Source organism: Micromys minutus (genome assembly GCF_963924665.1).
Source record: "Micromys minutus genome assembly, chromosome: 16".
Taxonomy (NCBI): Eukaryota; Metazoa; Chordata; class Mammalia; order Rodentia; family Muridae; genus Micromys; species Micromys minutus.
The window spans coordinates 17916789-17933892 of record NC_137985.1 but is presented as its reverse complement, the minus strand read 5'-3'; the positions used below and the strand labels follow the sequence as shown (position 1 = coordinate 17933892).

General features: G+C 51.2%; 1 protein-coding gene across 1 annotated transcript in view; it reads left to right on the top strand.

Moving 5' to 3' along the window:
- Positions 1-599: 599 nt before the first annotated feature.
- The window catches only part of RGL3 (ral guanine nucleotide dissociation stimulator like 3), a gene marked incomplete at its 5' end in the record, with an annotated part of 20083 nt that continues 3578 nt past the window's right edge, over positions 600-17104 (top strand). Inside the window, 18 exons of the mRNA XM_080930110.1 lie at positions 600-632; positions 1054-1164; positions 1739-1962; positions 2106-2159; positions 2300-2514; positions 7279-7418; positions 7507-7722; positions 8252-8355; positions 8444-8528; positions 12985-13041; positions 13146-13232; positions 13432-13464; positions 13559-13680; positions 14322-14417; positions 14506-14574; positions 14659-14755; positions 16002-16154; positions 16402-16516. Coding sequence (XP_080786236.1) covers positions 600-632; positions 1054-1164; positions 1739-1962; positions 2106-2159; positions 2300-2514; positions 7279-7418; positions 7507-7722; positions 8252-8355; positions 8444-8528; positions 12985-13041; positions 13146-13232; positions 13432-13464; positions 13559-13680; positions 14322-14417; positions 14506-14574; positions 14659-14755; positions 16002-16154; positions 16402-16516 — 2011 coding nt within the window. The remainder of the gene's footprint in view (positions 633-1053; positions 1165-1738; positions 1963-2105; positions 2160-2299; positions 2515-7278; positions 7419-7506; positions 7723-8251; positions 8356-8443; positions 8529-12984; positions 13042-13145; positions 13233-13431; positions 13465-13558; positions 13681-14321; positions 14418-14505; positions 14575-14658; positions 14756-16001; positions 16155-16401; positions 16517-17104) is intronic.

The window sequence follows — 17104 nt, the reverse complement described above, 5'->3', positions numbered from 1 at the left end:
CATCGCTGGCCAGCAGCTCACGGAGGAGAGAAATGGCCGAGCCAGAAGTTCCCACAGTAAATCTCTCGAGGCGGGTTGGTGCCCGCCTCCGAATCGCGCAATAAAGGTCACTGACCAACCCCTTGGGTATTCACCTCTTTTTGACCCTGCACCACCCCCAAACTGCTACCCCCACAGAATGCAGGGCCACAGACACTTCGCAGCTTCTAGCCTGAGACGATATGACTTCCATCACCTACGGTACAGATTCAGTGTGCCCTCCATCCCCTCTACACCCGGGGTTGCTCAGCCCCAACTGAGCATAAAGAACTCCCTCCCGGCGACTCAGACCTGTCGTGTCCCCTTTACCCATATCTGGGGTCTAGAAAGACTCATGTCTGGGGGACAGATTGACACGCGCCTCTGGGGAGAAACGGGACTTCTAGGTTGGCCTGGGTGCAGGGGTGGGGTCCGGCTGGGGACCTCTGGAGCCCTGGGACTGCCTTGCTCAGCCCCGCCCCCGCGACTGGACGCTCGGCCGCTTGGCCGCCCCGCCCCACTGCCCGCCGGCCCTTCCGCTTCACTCAGCGGCGCCAGGGAGCAGGACCGGCACCGGGGCCATGGAGAGGACAGCGGGCAAAGAGCTGGCCCTGGTAAGAGGGAGCTGGGGATCCTCGGACCCCACGTCCCTAGTGTACCCTCAGATTCAGAAACTCCAGGCATTCACCCCTTGTTTTCTAACCTTTCTGCAAAATGGATGTGCCCTGGAGTCCCCATTTGGGGATTCAGAGTTCCTGACTCCGTGAAGCGGCTAGTTTGGGGGATGGGGACGGGGGTCTGAGGAATCTCAGGAGGAGGCGACAGAAAGATTCTTTGTGACATTCAACTCTGGGATGTCCCCAAGTGATACTCCATCCACTCAAGACCTGGGAGAAGGGCACCCATGGCGGGCGAAGAGGGACCCACCTGTGATCCCAACCCGAGTATCGCATACTCTGTTCGGGAAAGTGGGCCAAACATAAAGGCAGGGGGCTAAGGCCGGTGGGACTTCCCTGAGCCCGCGTCCACGTCCAGGCGCCGCTGCAGGACTGGGGAGAGGAGACCGAGGATGGCGCCGTGTATAGCGTCTCCCTGCGGCGACAGCGCAGCCAGCGCTCGACCCCAGAGGGGCCTGGAGACGGCCAGGTGAGGAAGGGGCTGAGGCGAGCAAGTGAAGGTGGACTCAGCTCAGGGGGCTGGGAGTTAGGAGGAGAGGGAAAAGCTGGAGAGCTGAGGGCGAGCCTCCCTAGAACAACGGGGCCAGGAGGAAGGGCGGAGCTTAGCGGCCACCAGGTGAGTAGAAAAGGGCCTGGGGGCGACCAGGTGACTGGGTTTAAGTCCAGGAAACAGGGTGGGGCCAGGTGATAGCGCTTCCCCCAAAGGTGAAACTGACCTGCAAAGTGCAGGAAAGCAGAAAGGGGGAGCTGCCAGGGGGTGATGGGCGGGACTCAGGCTTGGCCAGTGAAGCTTGGCTGCAAAGCTGACTGAAGCCTTCGGTGGCCGGGTGAGGGGGACACAGAGAGACGTGCTTACAGTAGTGGGGTGTCCTACGGGGTCGATGTGGGCATTTGATGATTGGATATATATTCAGGGAGTCTCGGATTTTCAGAAAAGGACACAGTCAAAAAAAAAAAAAAAGTGCCAGAGACGGGTATAATTGGAAACAAGGTGCTTGGAACGCTCCTCACCTTATTTCATTCACTGACCCCCTCCCCCACAGACCCCCATCCCGGCTACCGACACCTTCCTTCAGTACCGTACTAGCAAGGTGCGGGCGCTGAGGGCTGCCCGACTGGAGCGGCTGGTGCATGAGTTGGTATCTGGAGACCGCGAGCAGGATCCTGGCTTCGTGCCTGCCTTCCTGGCCACCCACCGGGCCTTTGTGCCCACAGCCCGCGTTCTGGGCTTTCTGCTACCGCCGCCGCCGCCACCACCTCCTGCTGGGTCAGTCATATTTCAAGAGACCCGCATGTCCCCATCACCAGAACCCCATCTGCCTGTCCCCCCTTCCTCATATTTGGAACCCCAGGGCACAGGTCCTAAAGCCCTATAGCTCCGATCCCATCTGATAGAGGCTTTCCCCCCAGGGTAGACCGAAAGAGGACAGAGGGACAGGATTTGAACTTCAACAAGAACCTGAGGTTGGTTTCCACTCCCGCCCCCATCCCCGACCCAAGGGAGCGTGGGGAAGAGGATCTCAAGGTCAGGTCTGACAGCTGCAAGGTTGGGACGATCTAGATCCTTGGACTTAGTTTTAAGTCATTCGCTCCTCTCTGTCCAGGGCTGTAGTTTCAGTGCTGGGTTCTTGGCTGCGAGATCATCCTCAGGACTTCCGGGATCCTCCTGATCATCAGAACCTGGGCAATGTCCGAATCTTTCTGGACTGGGCAGCCCCAGGAGGGGCAGAAGCCAGGGAAGCAGAGAAACTTCTAGAAGATTTCTTGAAGGAGGCTAAGGGAGAGCAGACAGAGGAGGAGCAGCGACTGGCTTGGGCAGGTAAGGGACGGTCCAATGCCGGTGATATTCTGAGACAATACTACCTATCCATCTCTAAATGACAGACCCTGAATACATTTTATTTATTTCTTTTAGTGCTTGGGAATGAACTCAGACTTTTGTGCTTTTTAGGCAAAGGTTATACCCCTGAGCCACACCCCTAGCTCTTGGACAAAACTTTTTTCTTCCTACCTTCCTTCCTTCCTCTCTCCCTCCCTTCCTTCTTACCTCCCTTCCTCCTTCCCTTCCTTCATGTGTGTGTGGCCTATGCATGTGTTTATGTGTGTGGCTGTGCATGCACATGTGTGTACATGAATGTAAAAATCAGAGAACAATGCTAGGTGTCTACCTCTATTGCCTTCTCTTACGTTTGGAGACAAGGTTTCTTCTTGAACCCGGAACTCGCCCATTTGGCTAGACTGGCTAGCAGTTGAGCCCCAAGGACCCTCCTGCTTCACAGGGTTTGACTTGCAGATGTTAAACTGTACCCGGCTGTTTGTGTGTGTTGGGGATCTGAACTCAAGTCCTCACGCTTGCATGGGCAAACATGTAAACCACTGAGCCATTTCTCTAGCCCGATGGGCAAGGTTTTTAAATTAAATGAGCCCTATTTTCTCAACCTTTATTACCAGTTGTCAAGTGTCCTCCTGCATGCAGAGGTCCTCTGTTCTCTGATTTGTGATGTCCCTTAGTGGTTGAGTGCTTGCCTTGCCAAGAACAGCAACCTGGGTTCAAATCCCAGGCCTGCTGTTTGTTGGTTATGTGACTTCTGTTAGGTTTCTTCACCGCTCTGAGACCAGTTCCCTTAAGTGGGAATGATAATATGTCTGCCTCTTAACAAATGGAGTCTTCCACTTAACAAATGTTGAGCCACTAGCTCTGGCCTCGAAATAGTGGGCTAGGGTTCCCACCCTCCTGGAAGGAACGTCTAACAAAATCAGTAAGCAGTAAGGGCTGGCCAAGTGTCTCAGCATTTTGTTTAATTTGTATTTCCTGTTATTATGTATGTGACACAGGTATTCTTGCATGCCACAGAAGGCATGACTCCTTGGAATCTGTTCTCTCTCTCCTTCTACCTTTATATAGGTTCCGTGTTTTTAATGACTGGCCCATCTGACCAACCATATTATTATTAAGTGTTGTTTTTATTTTTCAGGACAGGCTCTCGTGTAGCACAGGCTGGCCCCAATATGTAGCCAAAGATAACCTGAAACTTCCGATTTTCTTACCTCCACCTCCCCAGTGCTGGGGTTACAAGCACCATCATACCTGACATTACTTTTGCTACTATTGTAGCTTTTGTTGTTGTTACTTTGTTTTTGATTGATTTGTTTGTTTAAACTTCACGTGTTTGTGAGGTGTTCCTGCTTTAAGTGCACCTTGTGCATGTAGTGTCAGCCAGTGGGGGGCAGAAGAGGACATCAGAGCCCCTGGAAGCTTACACACCTGTAGCCACTATTTTGTTTCATTTATTTACTTATCTTTTTCTCAATAATATATTTTTTATTCATGTTACATTCTGATTAAACCCCCCTCCCTCCTTTTCTCCTAGTCCTGCCCCTACAAATTCATCCCCCCATTTCTCCCTCCCCTTATTCTTAGAGAAGGGGAGCCCCACTTGGGTACCACCCTACCCGAGGACAGCTAGTGCCAGAGCACAAAAGTCCAGGTAGGAGAAGGGGGTCCAATGGCAAGCAACAGAGTCTGAGACAGCCCCTGCTCCTATTGTTAGAGGACTGCATGGAGACCAGGTTACACACCTACTACAAATGTGCAGGGAGCCTAGGTCCAACTTGTTTTATTTTTTGAGACAGGGTTTTGCTATGGACCTCATGTTGACCACATCTCTGAGTAGTAGAGGATGACCTTGAACAGATCCATGGTTTATGCAGTGCAGGGGACTGACCTCAGGGCTTCCTCCATGCTAAGCAAATACTCTACCCACTGAGCTATATCCCCAGCTCCTGAGTGCTGAAACTAAAGGTGTGTGCCATCACCCCCCCCCCCCGGCTGTTTACTGTTTTTTTTCCTTTTTAATGTTTGTTTGTTTGTTTACTTATGATACTGAGGGATGGAACCTAGCCCTGTACAATCCAGGCAAATTTCCCCCTGAATCTAACTTTTTAGATATCTACCAGGTGTAGTGTATTGCCAAAATGTCATATTAATACCGTATTATAGGCACTAAAACAGAAAATTGTGATTGTAAGCTAGAGGCTAGCCTGTTCTACACAGTGAGCTCTAGACAACCCAGGCTACGTGATGAGACCCCGTCTGAAAATAAAGTTGAGGATAGAGAAAAATGTTTACAAACTCCACTCAAGCGTCACTTCTGGGGCTAGTGAGAGAGGGAGACAGATAAAGGAGTTTGCTGATGATTCTGATAGTCTGAGTTTGATCTCTGGGGCACATAATGAAAGGAGAGAACAGACTCCTGAAATCTGCATACACACGAGAACAAGGGTGGTTTTATTCATTCATGTATTTATTTATTTATGGGTGGGGGGGAGCACACTGTAGTCTCATGTGCCAATAAGCCATTTCAGTAAACCTAAATAAAGTTTTAGGGTATCTTTTGGGGAGGGGGATTGTTTTGTTTTGTTTTTTAAAAATTTATTATATATAATAAGTACATGGTAGCTGTCTTAAGACACACCAGAAGAGGGCATCAGATCTCATTACAGATGGTTGTGAGCCACCATGTGGTTGCATGGATTTGAACTCAGGACCTCTGGAAGAGCAGTCAGTGCTCTTAATTGCTGAGCCATCTCTCCAGCCTGTGTAGAGCTCTAGCTGACTTGGAACTTGATACATAGAGCAAGCTGGAGTTGAACTCAGAGAGTTGCCTGCCTCTGCTTCCTGAGTGCTGGGATTAAAGGCGCTCATACCGGACAGAGAGAGAGACGGTTTATTTTTCTGCACATCATTCGTGGTTGATTCCTGGTTTCCATGCATCCCGTGAGTGCAGGAGAAATATCCTATTACGATCCTCCTATTGGCTTTGGCCCCAGAAGTAGGGACAATTCAGATTAGCTAACTAGATAGTTAGCTGCACTCAGCCTTTACCGTCCCCCGCCTCACCCCTATCTGAAATAATGTCCCTAAATCCTCATCCTCTATCCTTTAATCCTAAATCCAAGCAGCCCAAGTGGCTGCTCTCTGCCCTGCAGTCCAGCCACTTAGCTGTACCCTACTGACAAAGCCTTTTTCTCTCCTTAATTGATTACCAAGAAGTTTCCTTTGCCTGCCATTTTAAATCTTTCATTTCATTTATTTATTTATCGTGTGGTGGTGGAGTGGGTGTGGGAATGGAAGTCAGTTCTCTCCCTTCATCACGTGGGTTATGGGGACTGAACACCCTTGTCAAGCCTTTACCAGGTGGGCCATATGTCCAGCCCCTCGTAAGAACTTTTGTCTGTGTTGCTAGGGAATGGGCCTCGGGGCTCCCATGTCCAAACAGAGGAAGAAGGGTTGGTTTTGTGAGGTTTCTTTTGCTTTGTTGAGACATTGTATAACTATGCATGCCTGAACTCACCGTGGAGTTTCTGCTGACCTCAGATTTGCAATTCTTGCTCCCCTGGGATAACAGGTCTTTAGCTAGAATTAATAGCTATATTTTTGTTTTGATTTTTAAGATTTATTTTTGGTTATATGTATATGGACGATGTATATGGAGGGTGGTGTACATGAGTTCAGGTACCTGAAGAGCCCAGAGGTATTAGACCCTTGGCTGGAGTTATAAGGAGTTATGAACTTTCTGACTTAGGTTCTGGGGACTGAACTCCACTCTTCCAGAGTAACGGGATAGGCTCTTCCCTCTGTGCCATCTCCCCAGCCCTCCGTTTTTATTTTAATTTTTAAAAAGGATTTATTTATTTTATGTGAGTACAGGGTTGTGAGCCACTATGTGGTTGCTGGGAATTGAACTCAGGACCTCTGGAAGAGCAGCCAGTGAGTGCTCTTAACCACTGAGCCATCTCTCCAGCCCAAAAACCCTTTCTCAAAGCAAAACAAAACAGCAGGCACCATCCCAGAGTGGGCTGTTGAGATGACTCCATCAGGCAAAAACACTTGCTGTCCAACCTAATCACTTGAGTTAGGTTCTTGGGACCCATTAGGTAGGAGGAGAGAACCAACTCCCATTGCCCTGTGCAGACCCACAAGCACACACAAAATTAAATATATAAATAAATGCATAACCCCCCCCCAAAAAAAAACCAGGGTGTTCACAGAGGCACCTGCCATTAGTCACACAGGCTAGACTCTGTGGGACTGACAGGCTCAGCATGCTGGACAAGCTCCACACAGCCACATGTTCCCCGGGGGAAGGAGGAAGACGGGGAACGGAAATCATTGCTTTGAGATAATGCTTCACTATGTAGCCCTAATGGACCCAGAGTTTACAAGAACCCCACTTGCCTCTGCCTCCCAAGTGCTGGCCTCAGCACACCTGGCTAAATTTGGAAGTTCTTTTTCCTTTTTCTTTCTTCCTTCTGTATTTCCTTTCTCTCCATTTACTTTGTATATATGCGTATGGGTGTTTTGCCTGCATGGGTGTCAGCACATCCCATGTGCGCACGATGCGCACAGAGACCGGAAGAGAGCTTTGAATTCTCTGAGACTGGAGGCATAGACGGTGGTTGGCTGCCCTGTGTGTGCTGTGAATCCAAGCAGGACCTTTGGAAGGGCAGCGAGTGCTCTAAACTGCTGAGCCATCCTTTTCAGTCCCAACGTGAGTCTGAAACAATTGTGTCTATTTCTCAGGCCCTCCCAGGGCTGCCCAGTCCCCCAGATCAGAGTTTGCAGAAGACTGCGTGGAAGAGGAAGACCCCAGTTCTGAAGGCCCAGAGCTCCTGGACTTCAGCGTGGATGAAGTGGCAGAGCAGCTGACCCTTATGGACGTGGTGGGGAACCCAGGCAGCGGCAGGGTGGGAGGGCAGGAGGCGGCCTGGATGATGAGTGCACATCTCACCGTCATTCTCTCTGCCGCAGGAGCTTTTCTTGCGCGTGCGTTCCTGTGAATGCCTGGGTTCCACGTGGTCTCAGCGCGACCGGCCAGGAGCTGCAGGCATCTCTCCCACAGTGCGTGCCACCGTGGCCCAGTTCAATGCGGTGACCGGCTGCGTGCTGGGCTCGGTGCTCGCTGCGCCCGGCCTGGCAGCCTCGCAGAGGGCACAACGCATCGAAAAATGGATTCGCATCGCTCAGGTGTGCGAGGTGGGGCTCGGGTGGGGTCCAGCAGTCAGGCTTGGGTGAGACAGGGAGTAACCCAGAATTTTAGGACACGAGATTGGTGAGGCTGCGGGTCAGAGGCTGAGAGTGTGTGTGAAGAAAGAATAGGCTTGTGGTGGGGAGTGGAGAAAGAAAGGGGAGTAGGGTTAGATGGAAGAAGCTTGCTTCAGCTGAGAGGTGGGGGCGGGGGGGGGGAGGCTGAGGTTCCTAAAAAGCAAAGGAAATATCTGTTTACATGTTTAGTTACTTGACAGGTGAGACTTGGAGTCTGACCCGGTATCAGAAAACCTAACCACAAGCTGGGTGTAGTGACACATACCTGTAATCACAGCACTGGGAAGGTGGAGGCAGGAGGATGGAGAGTTTGAGATCAGCCTCTGCTGTGTAACCAGACCTTGACTTTAAAAACAAAATCAAACCACGAAGTCACTGTATGGAAGGAGTGTGTGCCTGGGAGACAGTGATGGAGTGTGGCTGCTGACCAAAGTGTCCCTCTTCCTCTTAGCGGTGCAGGGAACTACGAAATTTCTCTTCATTGCGAGCCATCCTGTCTGCCCTGCAGTCTAACCCCATCTACAGACTCAAGCGGAGCTGGGGAGCTGTGAGCCGGTGAGTCAAATGCCACATGCAGTATACCCAATCCTGGTTGTCCCCTCTGCTGACCCTGACCACGCCCCTCTCACCCCTCCCCCTACAGGGAGCCGATGTCCGTTTTCAGGAAACTGTCGCAGATTTTTTCTGATGAGGATAACCATCTCAGCAGCCGAGCAATTCTTGCTCAGGTATTGGGAACCCCAAGTTTAAGGGACTCATGCTTATAAGCATTATAATCAAGTGTTGGGGTTATAAGCCTGGTCTACACAGCAAGCTGCAGGCTAGCTGGGGCTATATAACAAGACCTGCATGGAGACTCTGTGAGACTCTGCCTCAAAATATCTCAAGACTAGGAGATGGGGAAAGAGCTCAGTGGGTAAAGTGAGCTCTGAAGCTAACACCCATGTAAAAGCTGGGAGGCCTGGAATCCCGGCAATGAGGGAGACAGACACAGGCAGACACAGGCAGACTCAGACAGACACAGGCAGACTCAGGCAGACACAGGCAGACTCAGACAGACTCAGGCAGACACAGGCAGACACAGGCAGACTCAGGCAGACACAGGCAGACACAGGCAGACTCAGGCAGACACAGGCAGACTCAGGCAGACACAGGCAGACTCAGACAGACTCAGGCAGACTCAGACAGACACAGGCAGACTCAGACAGACACAGGCAGACTCAGGCAGACACAGGCAGACTCAGGCAGACACAGGCAGACACAGGCAGACTCAGGCAGACACAGGCAGACTCAGGCAGACACAGGCAGACTCAGATAGACACAGGCAGACACAGGCAGACTCAGGCAGACACAGGCAGACTCAGGCAGACACAGGCAGACTCAGGCAGACTCAGGTAGACACAGGCAGACACATCCAGATACAGCCAGACACAGGCAAACTCAGACAGACACAGGCAGACACAGGCAAACTCAGACAGACACAGGCAGACACAGGCAGACTCAGGTAGACACAGGCAGACTCAGGCAGACACAGGCAGACTCAGACAGACACAGGCAGACTCAGGCAGACACAGGCAGACTCAGGCAAGACACAGGCAGACACAGGCAAACACAGGCAGACTCAGGCAGACACAGGCAGACTCAGGCAGACACAGGCAGACACAGGCAGACTCAGGCAGACTCAGGTAGACACAGGCAGACTCAGACAGACACAGGCAGACACAGGCCCAGTTGATAGGAAATTTAGCCCAAAGCATCAAGCTCCAGCCTAAGCAAGGGCCCCTAGTTCAAACACACAAAGATCAATATAGGAAATGCTTGGCATTGGTTACTTGTTTACTTATCTATGTATTTATTTAATGTGTATGACTTCATGTACATGAGTGGACCACGTACATTCATGGAACCTGCAGAGATCAGAGGAGGGCATCAGATACCCTAGAACTGGAGTTATAAATGGTCATGAATGTGGATGCTAGAAATCAAACCCAGGTCACCTTCAAGAACAACAAATACTCTTACCCACTGAGCCATCTCTCCAACCCCAGGACACTTGATATTGACCTCTGGCTTTACACACACACACACCACACTTACACTCACACACACACCACATATTTACACACACACATATCCCACACATTTACACACAGACACTCACACACAAAGCCAACAAAAGTGCTGGCAATGTGGCTTGGTCATAGGTGTGAAGCCTGTATGATTCAGGGATAGTGGTGTAGCCTCTAATCCTTGCATTTGAGAGGTGGAGGATCTGTTTATTCAAGGATAGTTCTCATTAATCCTGTCACGGAAAAAAATTTAAAAAGCAGGGCCTAGTTGATGTGTTTACAAAAAGATAAAGAGAGGTATATGTTCTATGTATGTGCAGCGAGGTGGTGGGAGGGGATGCCTCTGGGGGCCCATGCTGATGCCTCCCTTCCCACTGAGGGACAAGCCACACAATGGTATAGTATAGAATAGAGCATGGGGAGGGAGTTGAGAGGGTAGTAGAGGCAGAGAAAATCAGGGAGAGAGAGAGAGAGAGAGAGAGAGAGAGAGAGAGGGAGAGAGAGAGAGAGAGAGAGAGAGAGGAAGAGTAGAGAAGGGGAGTAGAGAAGAGGCTGGTCATGCGCACGTTGGGGGGGATGGGGGAGAGCACGGGTAGGAATGAGCAAGAGTGGGGGGGGCAGCTCCTTCTATAGCACCAGGCATACCTGGAGTGGAGCTTAGACAGAATGCTAACATTGGTGGCACATACTTTAATCTCAGCTCTTGGGAGGCTGAGGCAGGTGGATCTCTGTGAGTTCAAGACCAACTCAGTCTACACTGCAAGTTCCAGGCCATCCATGGCTTAGGAGGCTCAGAGCCAGTGGAGTGGAAGCATGTTATTCTGGAAGCATCCTTCCTTTGGTGACCTTGTTCACAGCCACAGTTCACAGTTCTCCTTCCTGCTCCTCTCTATGCACAGTCAACATCAGCCCTATTTCTTTATTCAGCAAAATGCAAGAAGTTCAGAGGAAGAGATTACCTAAAGCTACAGTTATAGCTGGGGGGTGGAGGGAAACCATGTCTGGGAATTCCCTTTATAAGTAGGAATTTGAATGTGGGCCAGTATGTCTGACTTACTGTAGCAGGAGGCAGGCGTGATTAGAATCAGGAGCTTGTCCTCAGCATGAATTCTGACGGACACAGAGCCTGGTTTCTGGGCCTGGAATATTCTGCATCCCTCAAGATAGACTTGTGCTTTGCCTACTCCCCTCCTGCGGGTCTCTTACAAATGTCTTCACCTTCAGGAAGCGCCCCCCATCTTCACAGTCCCCTGTGCACCCTTGTTTCTGTTTTCCCTGTCATGAGCTATCTTGGCGATCTCATCTTTCCCTCACTAATGGTCCAACAGAGTTTGTCTCGTTCGGTCACCCTTGGCTAGTTAGTACTCAAAACAGCGCATGGCAGCACAGTAGGTATTCAGTAAATACCAAGTGGGGCTGGAGCTGGGGCACCGTCAGCAGAGGCTTACGGAACATGACAAAGCCCTGGGCACCATCTACAGCTGTACACAGTGGGTAAGGTTGGCGCCCGTGGTGGCCCGTACCTTTATTTAATCCCAGCACTTGGGAGGCAGAGGTAGGTGGATCTCTGAGTTCCAGACCTGGTCTACAGACCAAGTTAAAGAACAGCCAGAGCTTAAAAAAAGAGGGGGGGGGGTGAGGTTGTCCACACCTGTCTCAGCGCTCAGGAGGCAGAGGCAGGAAGATCAAGGGTTCAAAGTCACTCTGTGCTATAAAGAGACTTTGAGGTCAGCCTGGGCGACACAAGACCCTGTCTCAAAAACAACAAAAAGGAGAGAGAGGAGGAGAGAGAGAGGGAGAGAGAGAGAGGGAGAAGAATCTTGTTAATGGATAGAAAGGACGTACTCGGGAACAGAGGCTAGAAGATCCATATTTGCAAGCAGACTGGGTTACAGTGAGACGTTGTCTCAAAACAAAATCGGGGGAAAACAAAATCAAAACAGAAGTCAGGGGAACCAGAGAGACAGCCAGGGGTCAAGAGCACTTGCAACCTTTGAGAGAACTGAGTTTGTTCCCAAAGTTCACAACCACCTGTGACTGAGCACCTGGGGATCTGATGCCCTCTTCTGGCCTCCTGAGGTACTGCATACACACCACCACCACCACCCAACCCCCCCCCCCCCAACAAAACAAAACCTTCTAGTGAAAGTTTATCTCAAGTGAGGGGGCTTCAAGGACAGAAAACAAAGCTCCTGTATGCCAGCCATTATTTCTGACCCACCAAGAACCAAACAAGTCCCTCCTCTTACAGGGGACTCCAGTCCAGATGGGGACAGAACAGCCCTCTTGCTGTCTGAACAGTACACTGAAGCAAGCTCAGTGTCCTTCCAGAGATCCCCTGTCAGCCAGTTCTGAGTAGGTTGGGGACAAACATTTTCTTCCCATCCACTCTGGTCTTGCCCTGACTTCCGGCTTTAACTGTCTCTAGGGTGACTCCACATGCAGTTCTGCATTAACAACCTACTTGTGATGTTCTTTTGTTTTAAGACTGGGTCTCCGGTAGTTTAAGGATGACCTTGAGCGCCTGACCTTTCCGCCTCTGGGTGGAGCGCTGGGATGACGGGAATGTGCTGCTAAAGCCAGTTTATAGACTGCTTGGGATGGGACCCAGCACTCCCAACTACAGCCCCAGACCCTGGCTTGTGATTTTTTTTTTTAAAGAGTTATTTATTTATTATATGTAAATACACTGTAGCTGTCTTCAGACACACCAGAAGAGGGCATCAGATCTCATTACAGATGGTTGTGAGCCACCACATGGTTGCTTGGGATTTGAACCGAGGAACTCTGGAAGAGCAGTCAGTGCTCTTAATCACTGAGCCATCTCCAGCCCGTGGCTTGTGATTTTTAAAAACAAGCATTAGGTTTCACTTATTTCTTTGTGTATGTGTGTGGAAGGATGCTCACACCACAATGTGCAAGTCAGATTGGTTCTCTCAAGGTGTCCCCTGGAGATCCCACTCAGGTGGCCACCCTGGCAACAGACTCCCTTGGTCACTGAGTCAGCTTACCTGCCCCAGGCATGTGATTTTTTTGAAGGCGACTTGGGTTTATGTGTCTCTGTGAGAAGTATCAAAGTGGGTCTCGATTCATTTAGTCTTTCCCTCCCTCTCAGGAGGAGGCCACTGAGGGACCCCAAGATGATGACTGCCCCCCAGGGAGTCTGCCATCAGTAAGCAGTATGGGTCAGGATGGGATGGGGGTGGAAGGGGGACTCTTGGGGAGCAGCATGGGGTCAGTGATGCCCATAAATAACTGAAGCTTTGGGGGTTGCAGAAACTACCCCCAGGTCCTGTTCCCTACCTTGGCACCTTTCTCACAGACTTGGTTATGCTGGATACAGCCTTACCGGATATATTGAAGGTTTGACCTCCTACCCTTGACTTTTGACCCCCTGCTCTATTACCCACAGTACAACGGTCCCCCAGACACTCATCTTTGATCTAGCTTGAACTCATCCTCCCCTCCACCCCTGCACACTATAATGGCTTGTGCGATCCTAGCTCTTGAACTTGACCCTTGACCCCGGATGCTATAGCTCAGGCCAGCTTTGCTCCCTCAGGGAAATCTCATCAACTTTGAAAAGAGGAGGAAGGTAAGTGGATGGGTGCTGGTGGGGGAGGGCGGTGGGTGAGATGCCCTAGGGTGGGAGGCAGGGTGGGGCAGGATCTCAGTAGACACCCCCTCAGGAGTGGGAGATCCTGGCCCGAATCCAGCAGCTACAGCAACGCTGCCGGCGCTACAGCCTGAGTCCTCACGCACCAATCCTGGCTGCCCTTCGAGCCCAGCGCCAGCTCAGCGAGGAGCAGAGGTGACCACTGAGCCATCTCACACTTTCACCCCACCCCTCCTTCCTCTCTTAAAACATTCCAGAAGCTTCAGTGTCCCAAATGTTCTGCGGCCTTGATCACTGAATCCCAGTCTGAGGGAACGACGCTAGCCTTAGTGCTCCCTCGGCCGTCCAGCTCGGTCAGCCCGCTGCTTTAGTTCACTCTGTCCAGTCTGTGACCTTTACCGTTGGTCCCCCAAATTACCTGGCCCTGGACTTCAGAGTTGGCCACTCTTGCTCTGGAGTGTCTGCTTTGTTTATCACTCACAGTGCCACGCACATGCTAGGTCTGTGCCCAAGCCACAGCCCCTGACCTTCACTGAGGGGACTCTAGGCAGAAGCCACGCCCCTAAGCCAGGGCCCCAGCTCCTCACTAGAGGAGTCTAGCCAAGCATTCTACGTATGAGCCGCACCCTAGCTAATCTCCCCCTGTGAGTGATGTGCACCCCACTAACTAAACAATTCACCTCATCTGTAATGCACCCTGTGGTTCCCATTTCTATCTTGACCTTGACTAGGGCTCTCACCCCTCTTCCTTCCCCACCCCAGATGTGGTTCACAATCTATTCTGTTACCTCTTCTGCTTCCTGCTCCAACACCCCTCACATGCTAAACCTCTCTAGCTACCGAGTCTCCCGTGTTATTGAGCCACCAGCTGCCTCCTGTCCCAGCTCCCCTCGGATCCGGCGACGCATCAGCCTCACAAAGCGTCTCAGTGCGTGAGTGTCGATGTGTACGGGAAGCCATGTAGGTAGAGCTTGGGCTGATCCACCCCCAGAGGTAAGACAACCCTTGTCCTTACCCTAGGAAGCTGTCCCGGGAGAAGAACCCGTCTCCCGGTGGGAGTCCTGGGGATCCATCCTCACCTACATCCAGGTGAGTGTCCCGGGCAGAGGGGCTAGAGTCACCAGGACAAAAGACAGGCCAGTCATCTCACTCTGGATCCCTTGTTTTCACCAGTGTGTCTCCAGGGTCCCCCCCATCCAGTCCCAGAAACAGAGACCCTCCTCCTGGCAGTCCCCCTGCTTCTCCAGGGCCACAGAGCCCCAGCACCAAGGTACCAAGATAATCTGTGAATGTGTTAAGGACTGGGGCACCCAAGGCTCAGAATGTGTGTGCGTGCGTGTGTGTGTGTGTGTGTGTGTGTGTGTGTATGTGTGTGTGCCTGTGTGTGTATGTGTGTATGTGTGTGTATGTGTGTGCCTGTGTGTGCCTGTGTGTGTATGTGTGTGCCTGTGTGTGTGTATGTGTGTGTATGTGTGTGCCTGTGTGTGTATGTGTGTATATGTGTGTGTATATGTGTGTATGTATGTGTGTGTATGTGTGTGTGCCTGTGTGTGTGTGCCTGTGTGTGTGTATGTGTGTGTGCGTGCGTGCACATGTGAGCTTGTGTGTACAGTCCCATGGGTGTGTATCACAGAGACTGGCTGCTCTCTGCTGCTTTATCTGAGAGACTGACAGCTCCACGACCAATGAGCAATTAATCACCTACCTTCCATTCTGGCTCATCCTCAAGCTCACGTGGGTTCCCACCTATCTGCAGGCACATCAGGTGTGATCCCTACTACGTTTTTTTTTTTTTTTTTTTTCACTAATAAGCAGTACTCCAGCTAAATGTAGTACAGGCCTGTAATCCCAGTAATTGGGGTGGAGGCAAGAGGATCAGGAGTTCAAAGCCAGCCTAGGCTACCAGTTTAAGCTCTATGACATCATGTCTCAACAACAACACAAACAAACTGGCATTGAATCGAGGACCTCATAAGGGCATTACTAATGAGCCATGCCCCAAGCCCTCACTGTCTTAAGTTGCCCAGGCTAGTCTTGGACTTGTGATCCTCTTACCTCGGCCTCTGCAATAGCTGGAATGACAGACAGTCCTGTGCCAACAACCCCAACTGTCACTTCCTCAAAGACAAGTCCCTAGACCTGCCTGTCTGCACTCATGACAGGGAAATACTCCAAACAGCCACACAACTATGCATGAGGCTGCCCGGCGGCTCTCTGATGGGGTGTTGTAGGTTTCTAACTGTGAGCACACCTATGTATGCACACTGCGTACTGTCTGCTTAGGATCCTCTTGTGAACTTTGCTTTCTGTGTATGTGGGTCGTGTGTCTGTTTCTGGGACAGAGAGCTCTAGTTTGTGTGTGATGGAATGACGTGTACCCAATATATGGTCCCCAAGCTCTTGTGTGTGAGGACTCTGGGTTTATCGTTGATTGTATACAGTGGGGTGGGAGCCTCGTGGTTCTTGTCACACAGCTGAGCAAGGCTACAGCCTCTGCCACCCCACACTACCTACAGCTGTCCCTGAACATGGACACAGCAGGGCCCTGGCCCATCACCTTGACCCCGAGCAGCCCTCGAATGCCCCTCCTCGGGCAGCAGATGTCAGAGGCCCGCGTCATCCGAGTCAGCATCGACAATAACCATGGGAACCTGTATCGGAGCATCTTGGTGAGGGCTGGGAGGGGACGGCCTTGTCTTAAGATCTGGGACCCTGTCCCTTTAACTCTTCTCCCTCTTTCATTCGTTTTTAAACTACATTTATGTCGTGTGTATGTGTAGGTCATATGACAACTTGCAGGGGTCCGTTCTCTTCTCCCACCATGCCGGTACCAGGGACTGACCTCGGGTTGTCTGGCTTTAGCAGCCTTCTCCTGCTGGTCCATCTCAAAGGTCCTTTTCTGTTCTTCTCTTCCAGCTTACTTGTCAGGACAAAGCCCCCAGCGTGGTGCAAAGAGCCCTGGAGAAGCACAATGTGCCCCAGCCCTGGGCCCGTGACTACCAGCTCTTCCAGATCCTGCCCGGGGACAGAGGTAAGCAGAGATAGCCCGCAGCCTGAACTGACCCCGGGGCCCATGGAGCTCTGACAAAAGCAGCTGAAGCGAGGAAGGGTTTTTCTTGGCTCCATCCTGGCAGGAGCAGAGAGACCAGGGCACTGTTGAGTCCGCACCTACAGTCAGGGAGGGAGACTGAAGCTGCGGCTCATCTTGCTTTCTCCTTCAGAAAGCGTTTCTCTTTCTTTGCTTTTTTTTTTTTTCTTTTTACATTTTATATATTTCGTTTGGCCAGGTGGTGGTACACACCTTCAGTCTTAGCACCCGGGAGGCAGAGGCGGGCCAGATGCTGAGCTTGAGGTCAGCCTGGTGGATAGGGCAAGTTCCAGGACAGCCAGGACCACACAGAAAAACTTAGTCTCAAAAAACAAACAACAACAGGTCATTTTTGAGTGGGGAATATTCATGCACAGTGCACATGTGGAGGTCAGACAACAATGTGAGAGAGTTTATTCTCTCTACCGCGTGGCTCCCCGAGATCAAGTGTAGTTTGTCAGACATGCAGTGGGCACGTTTATCCACTCAGCCATCCGGTGGGTCTGTATTGTGTTGGGGTTTTGCTGTTTT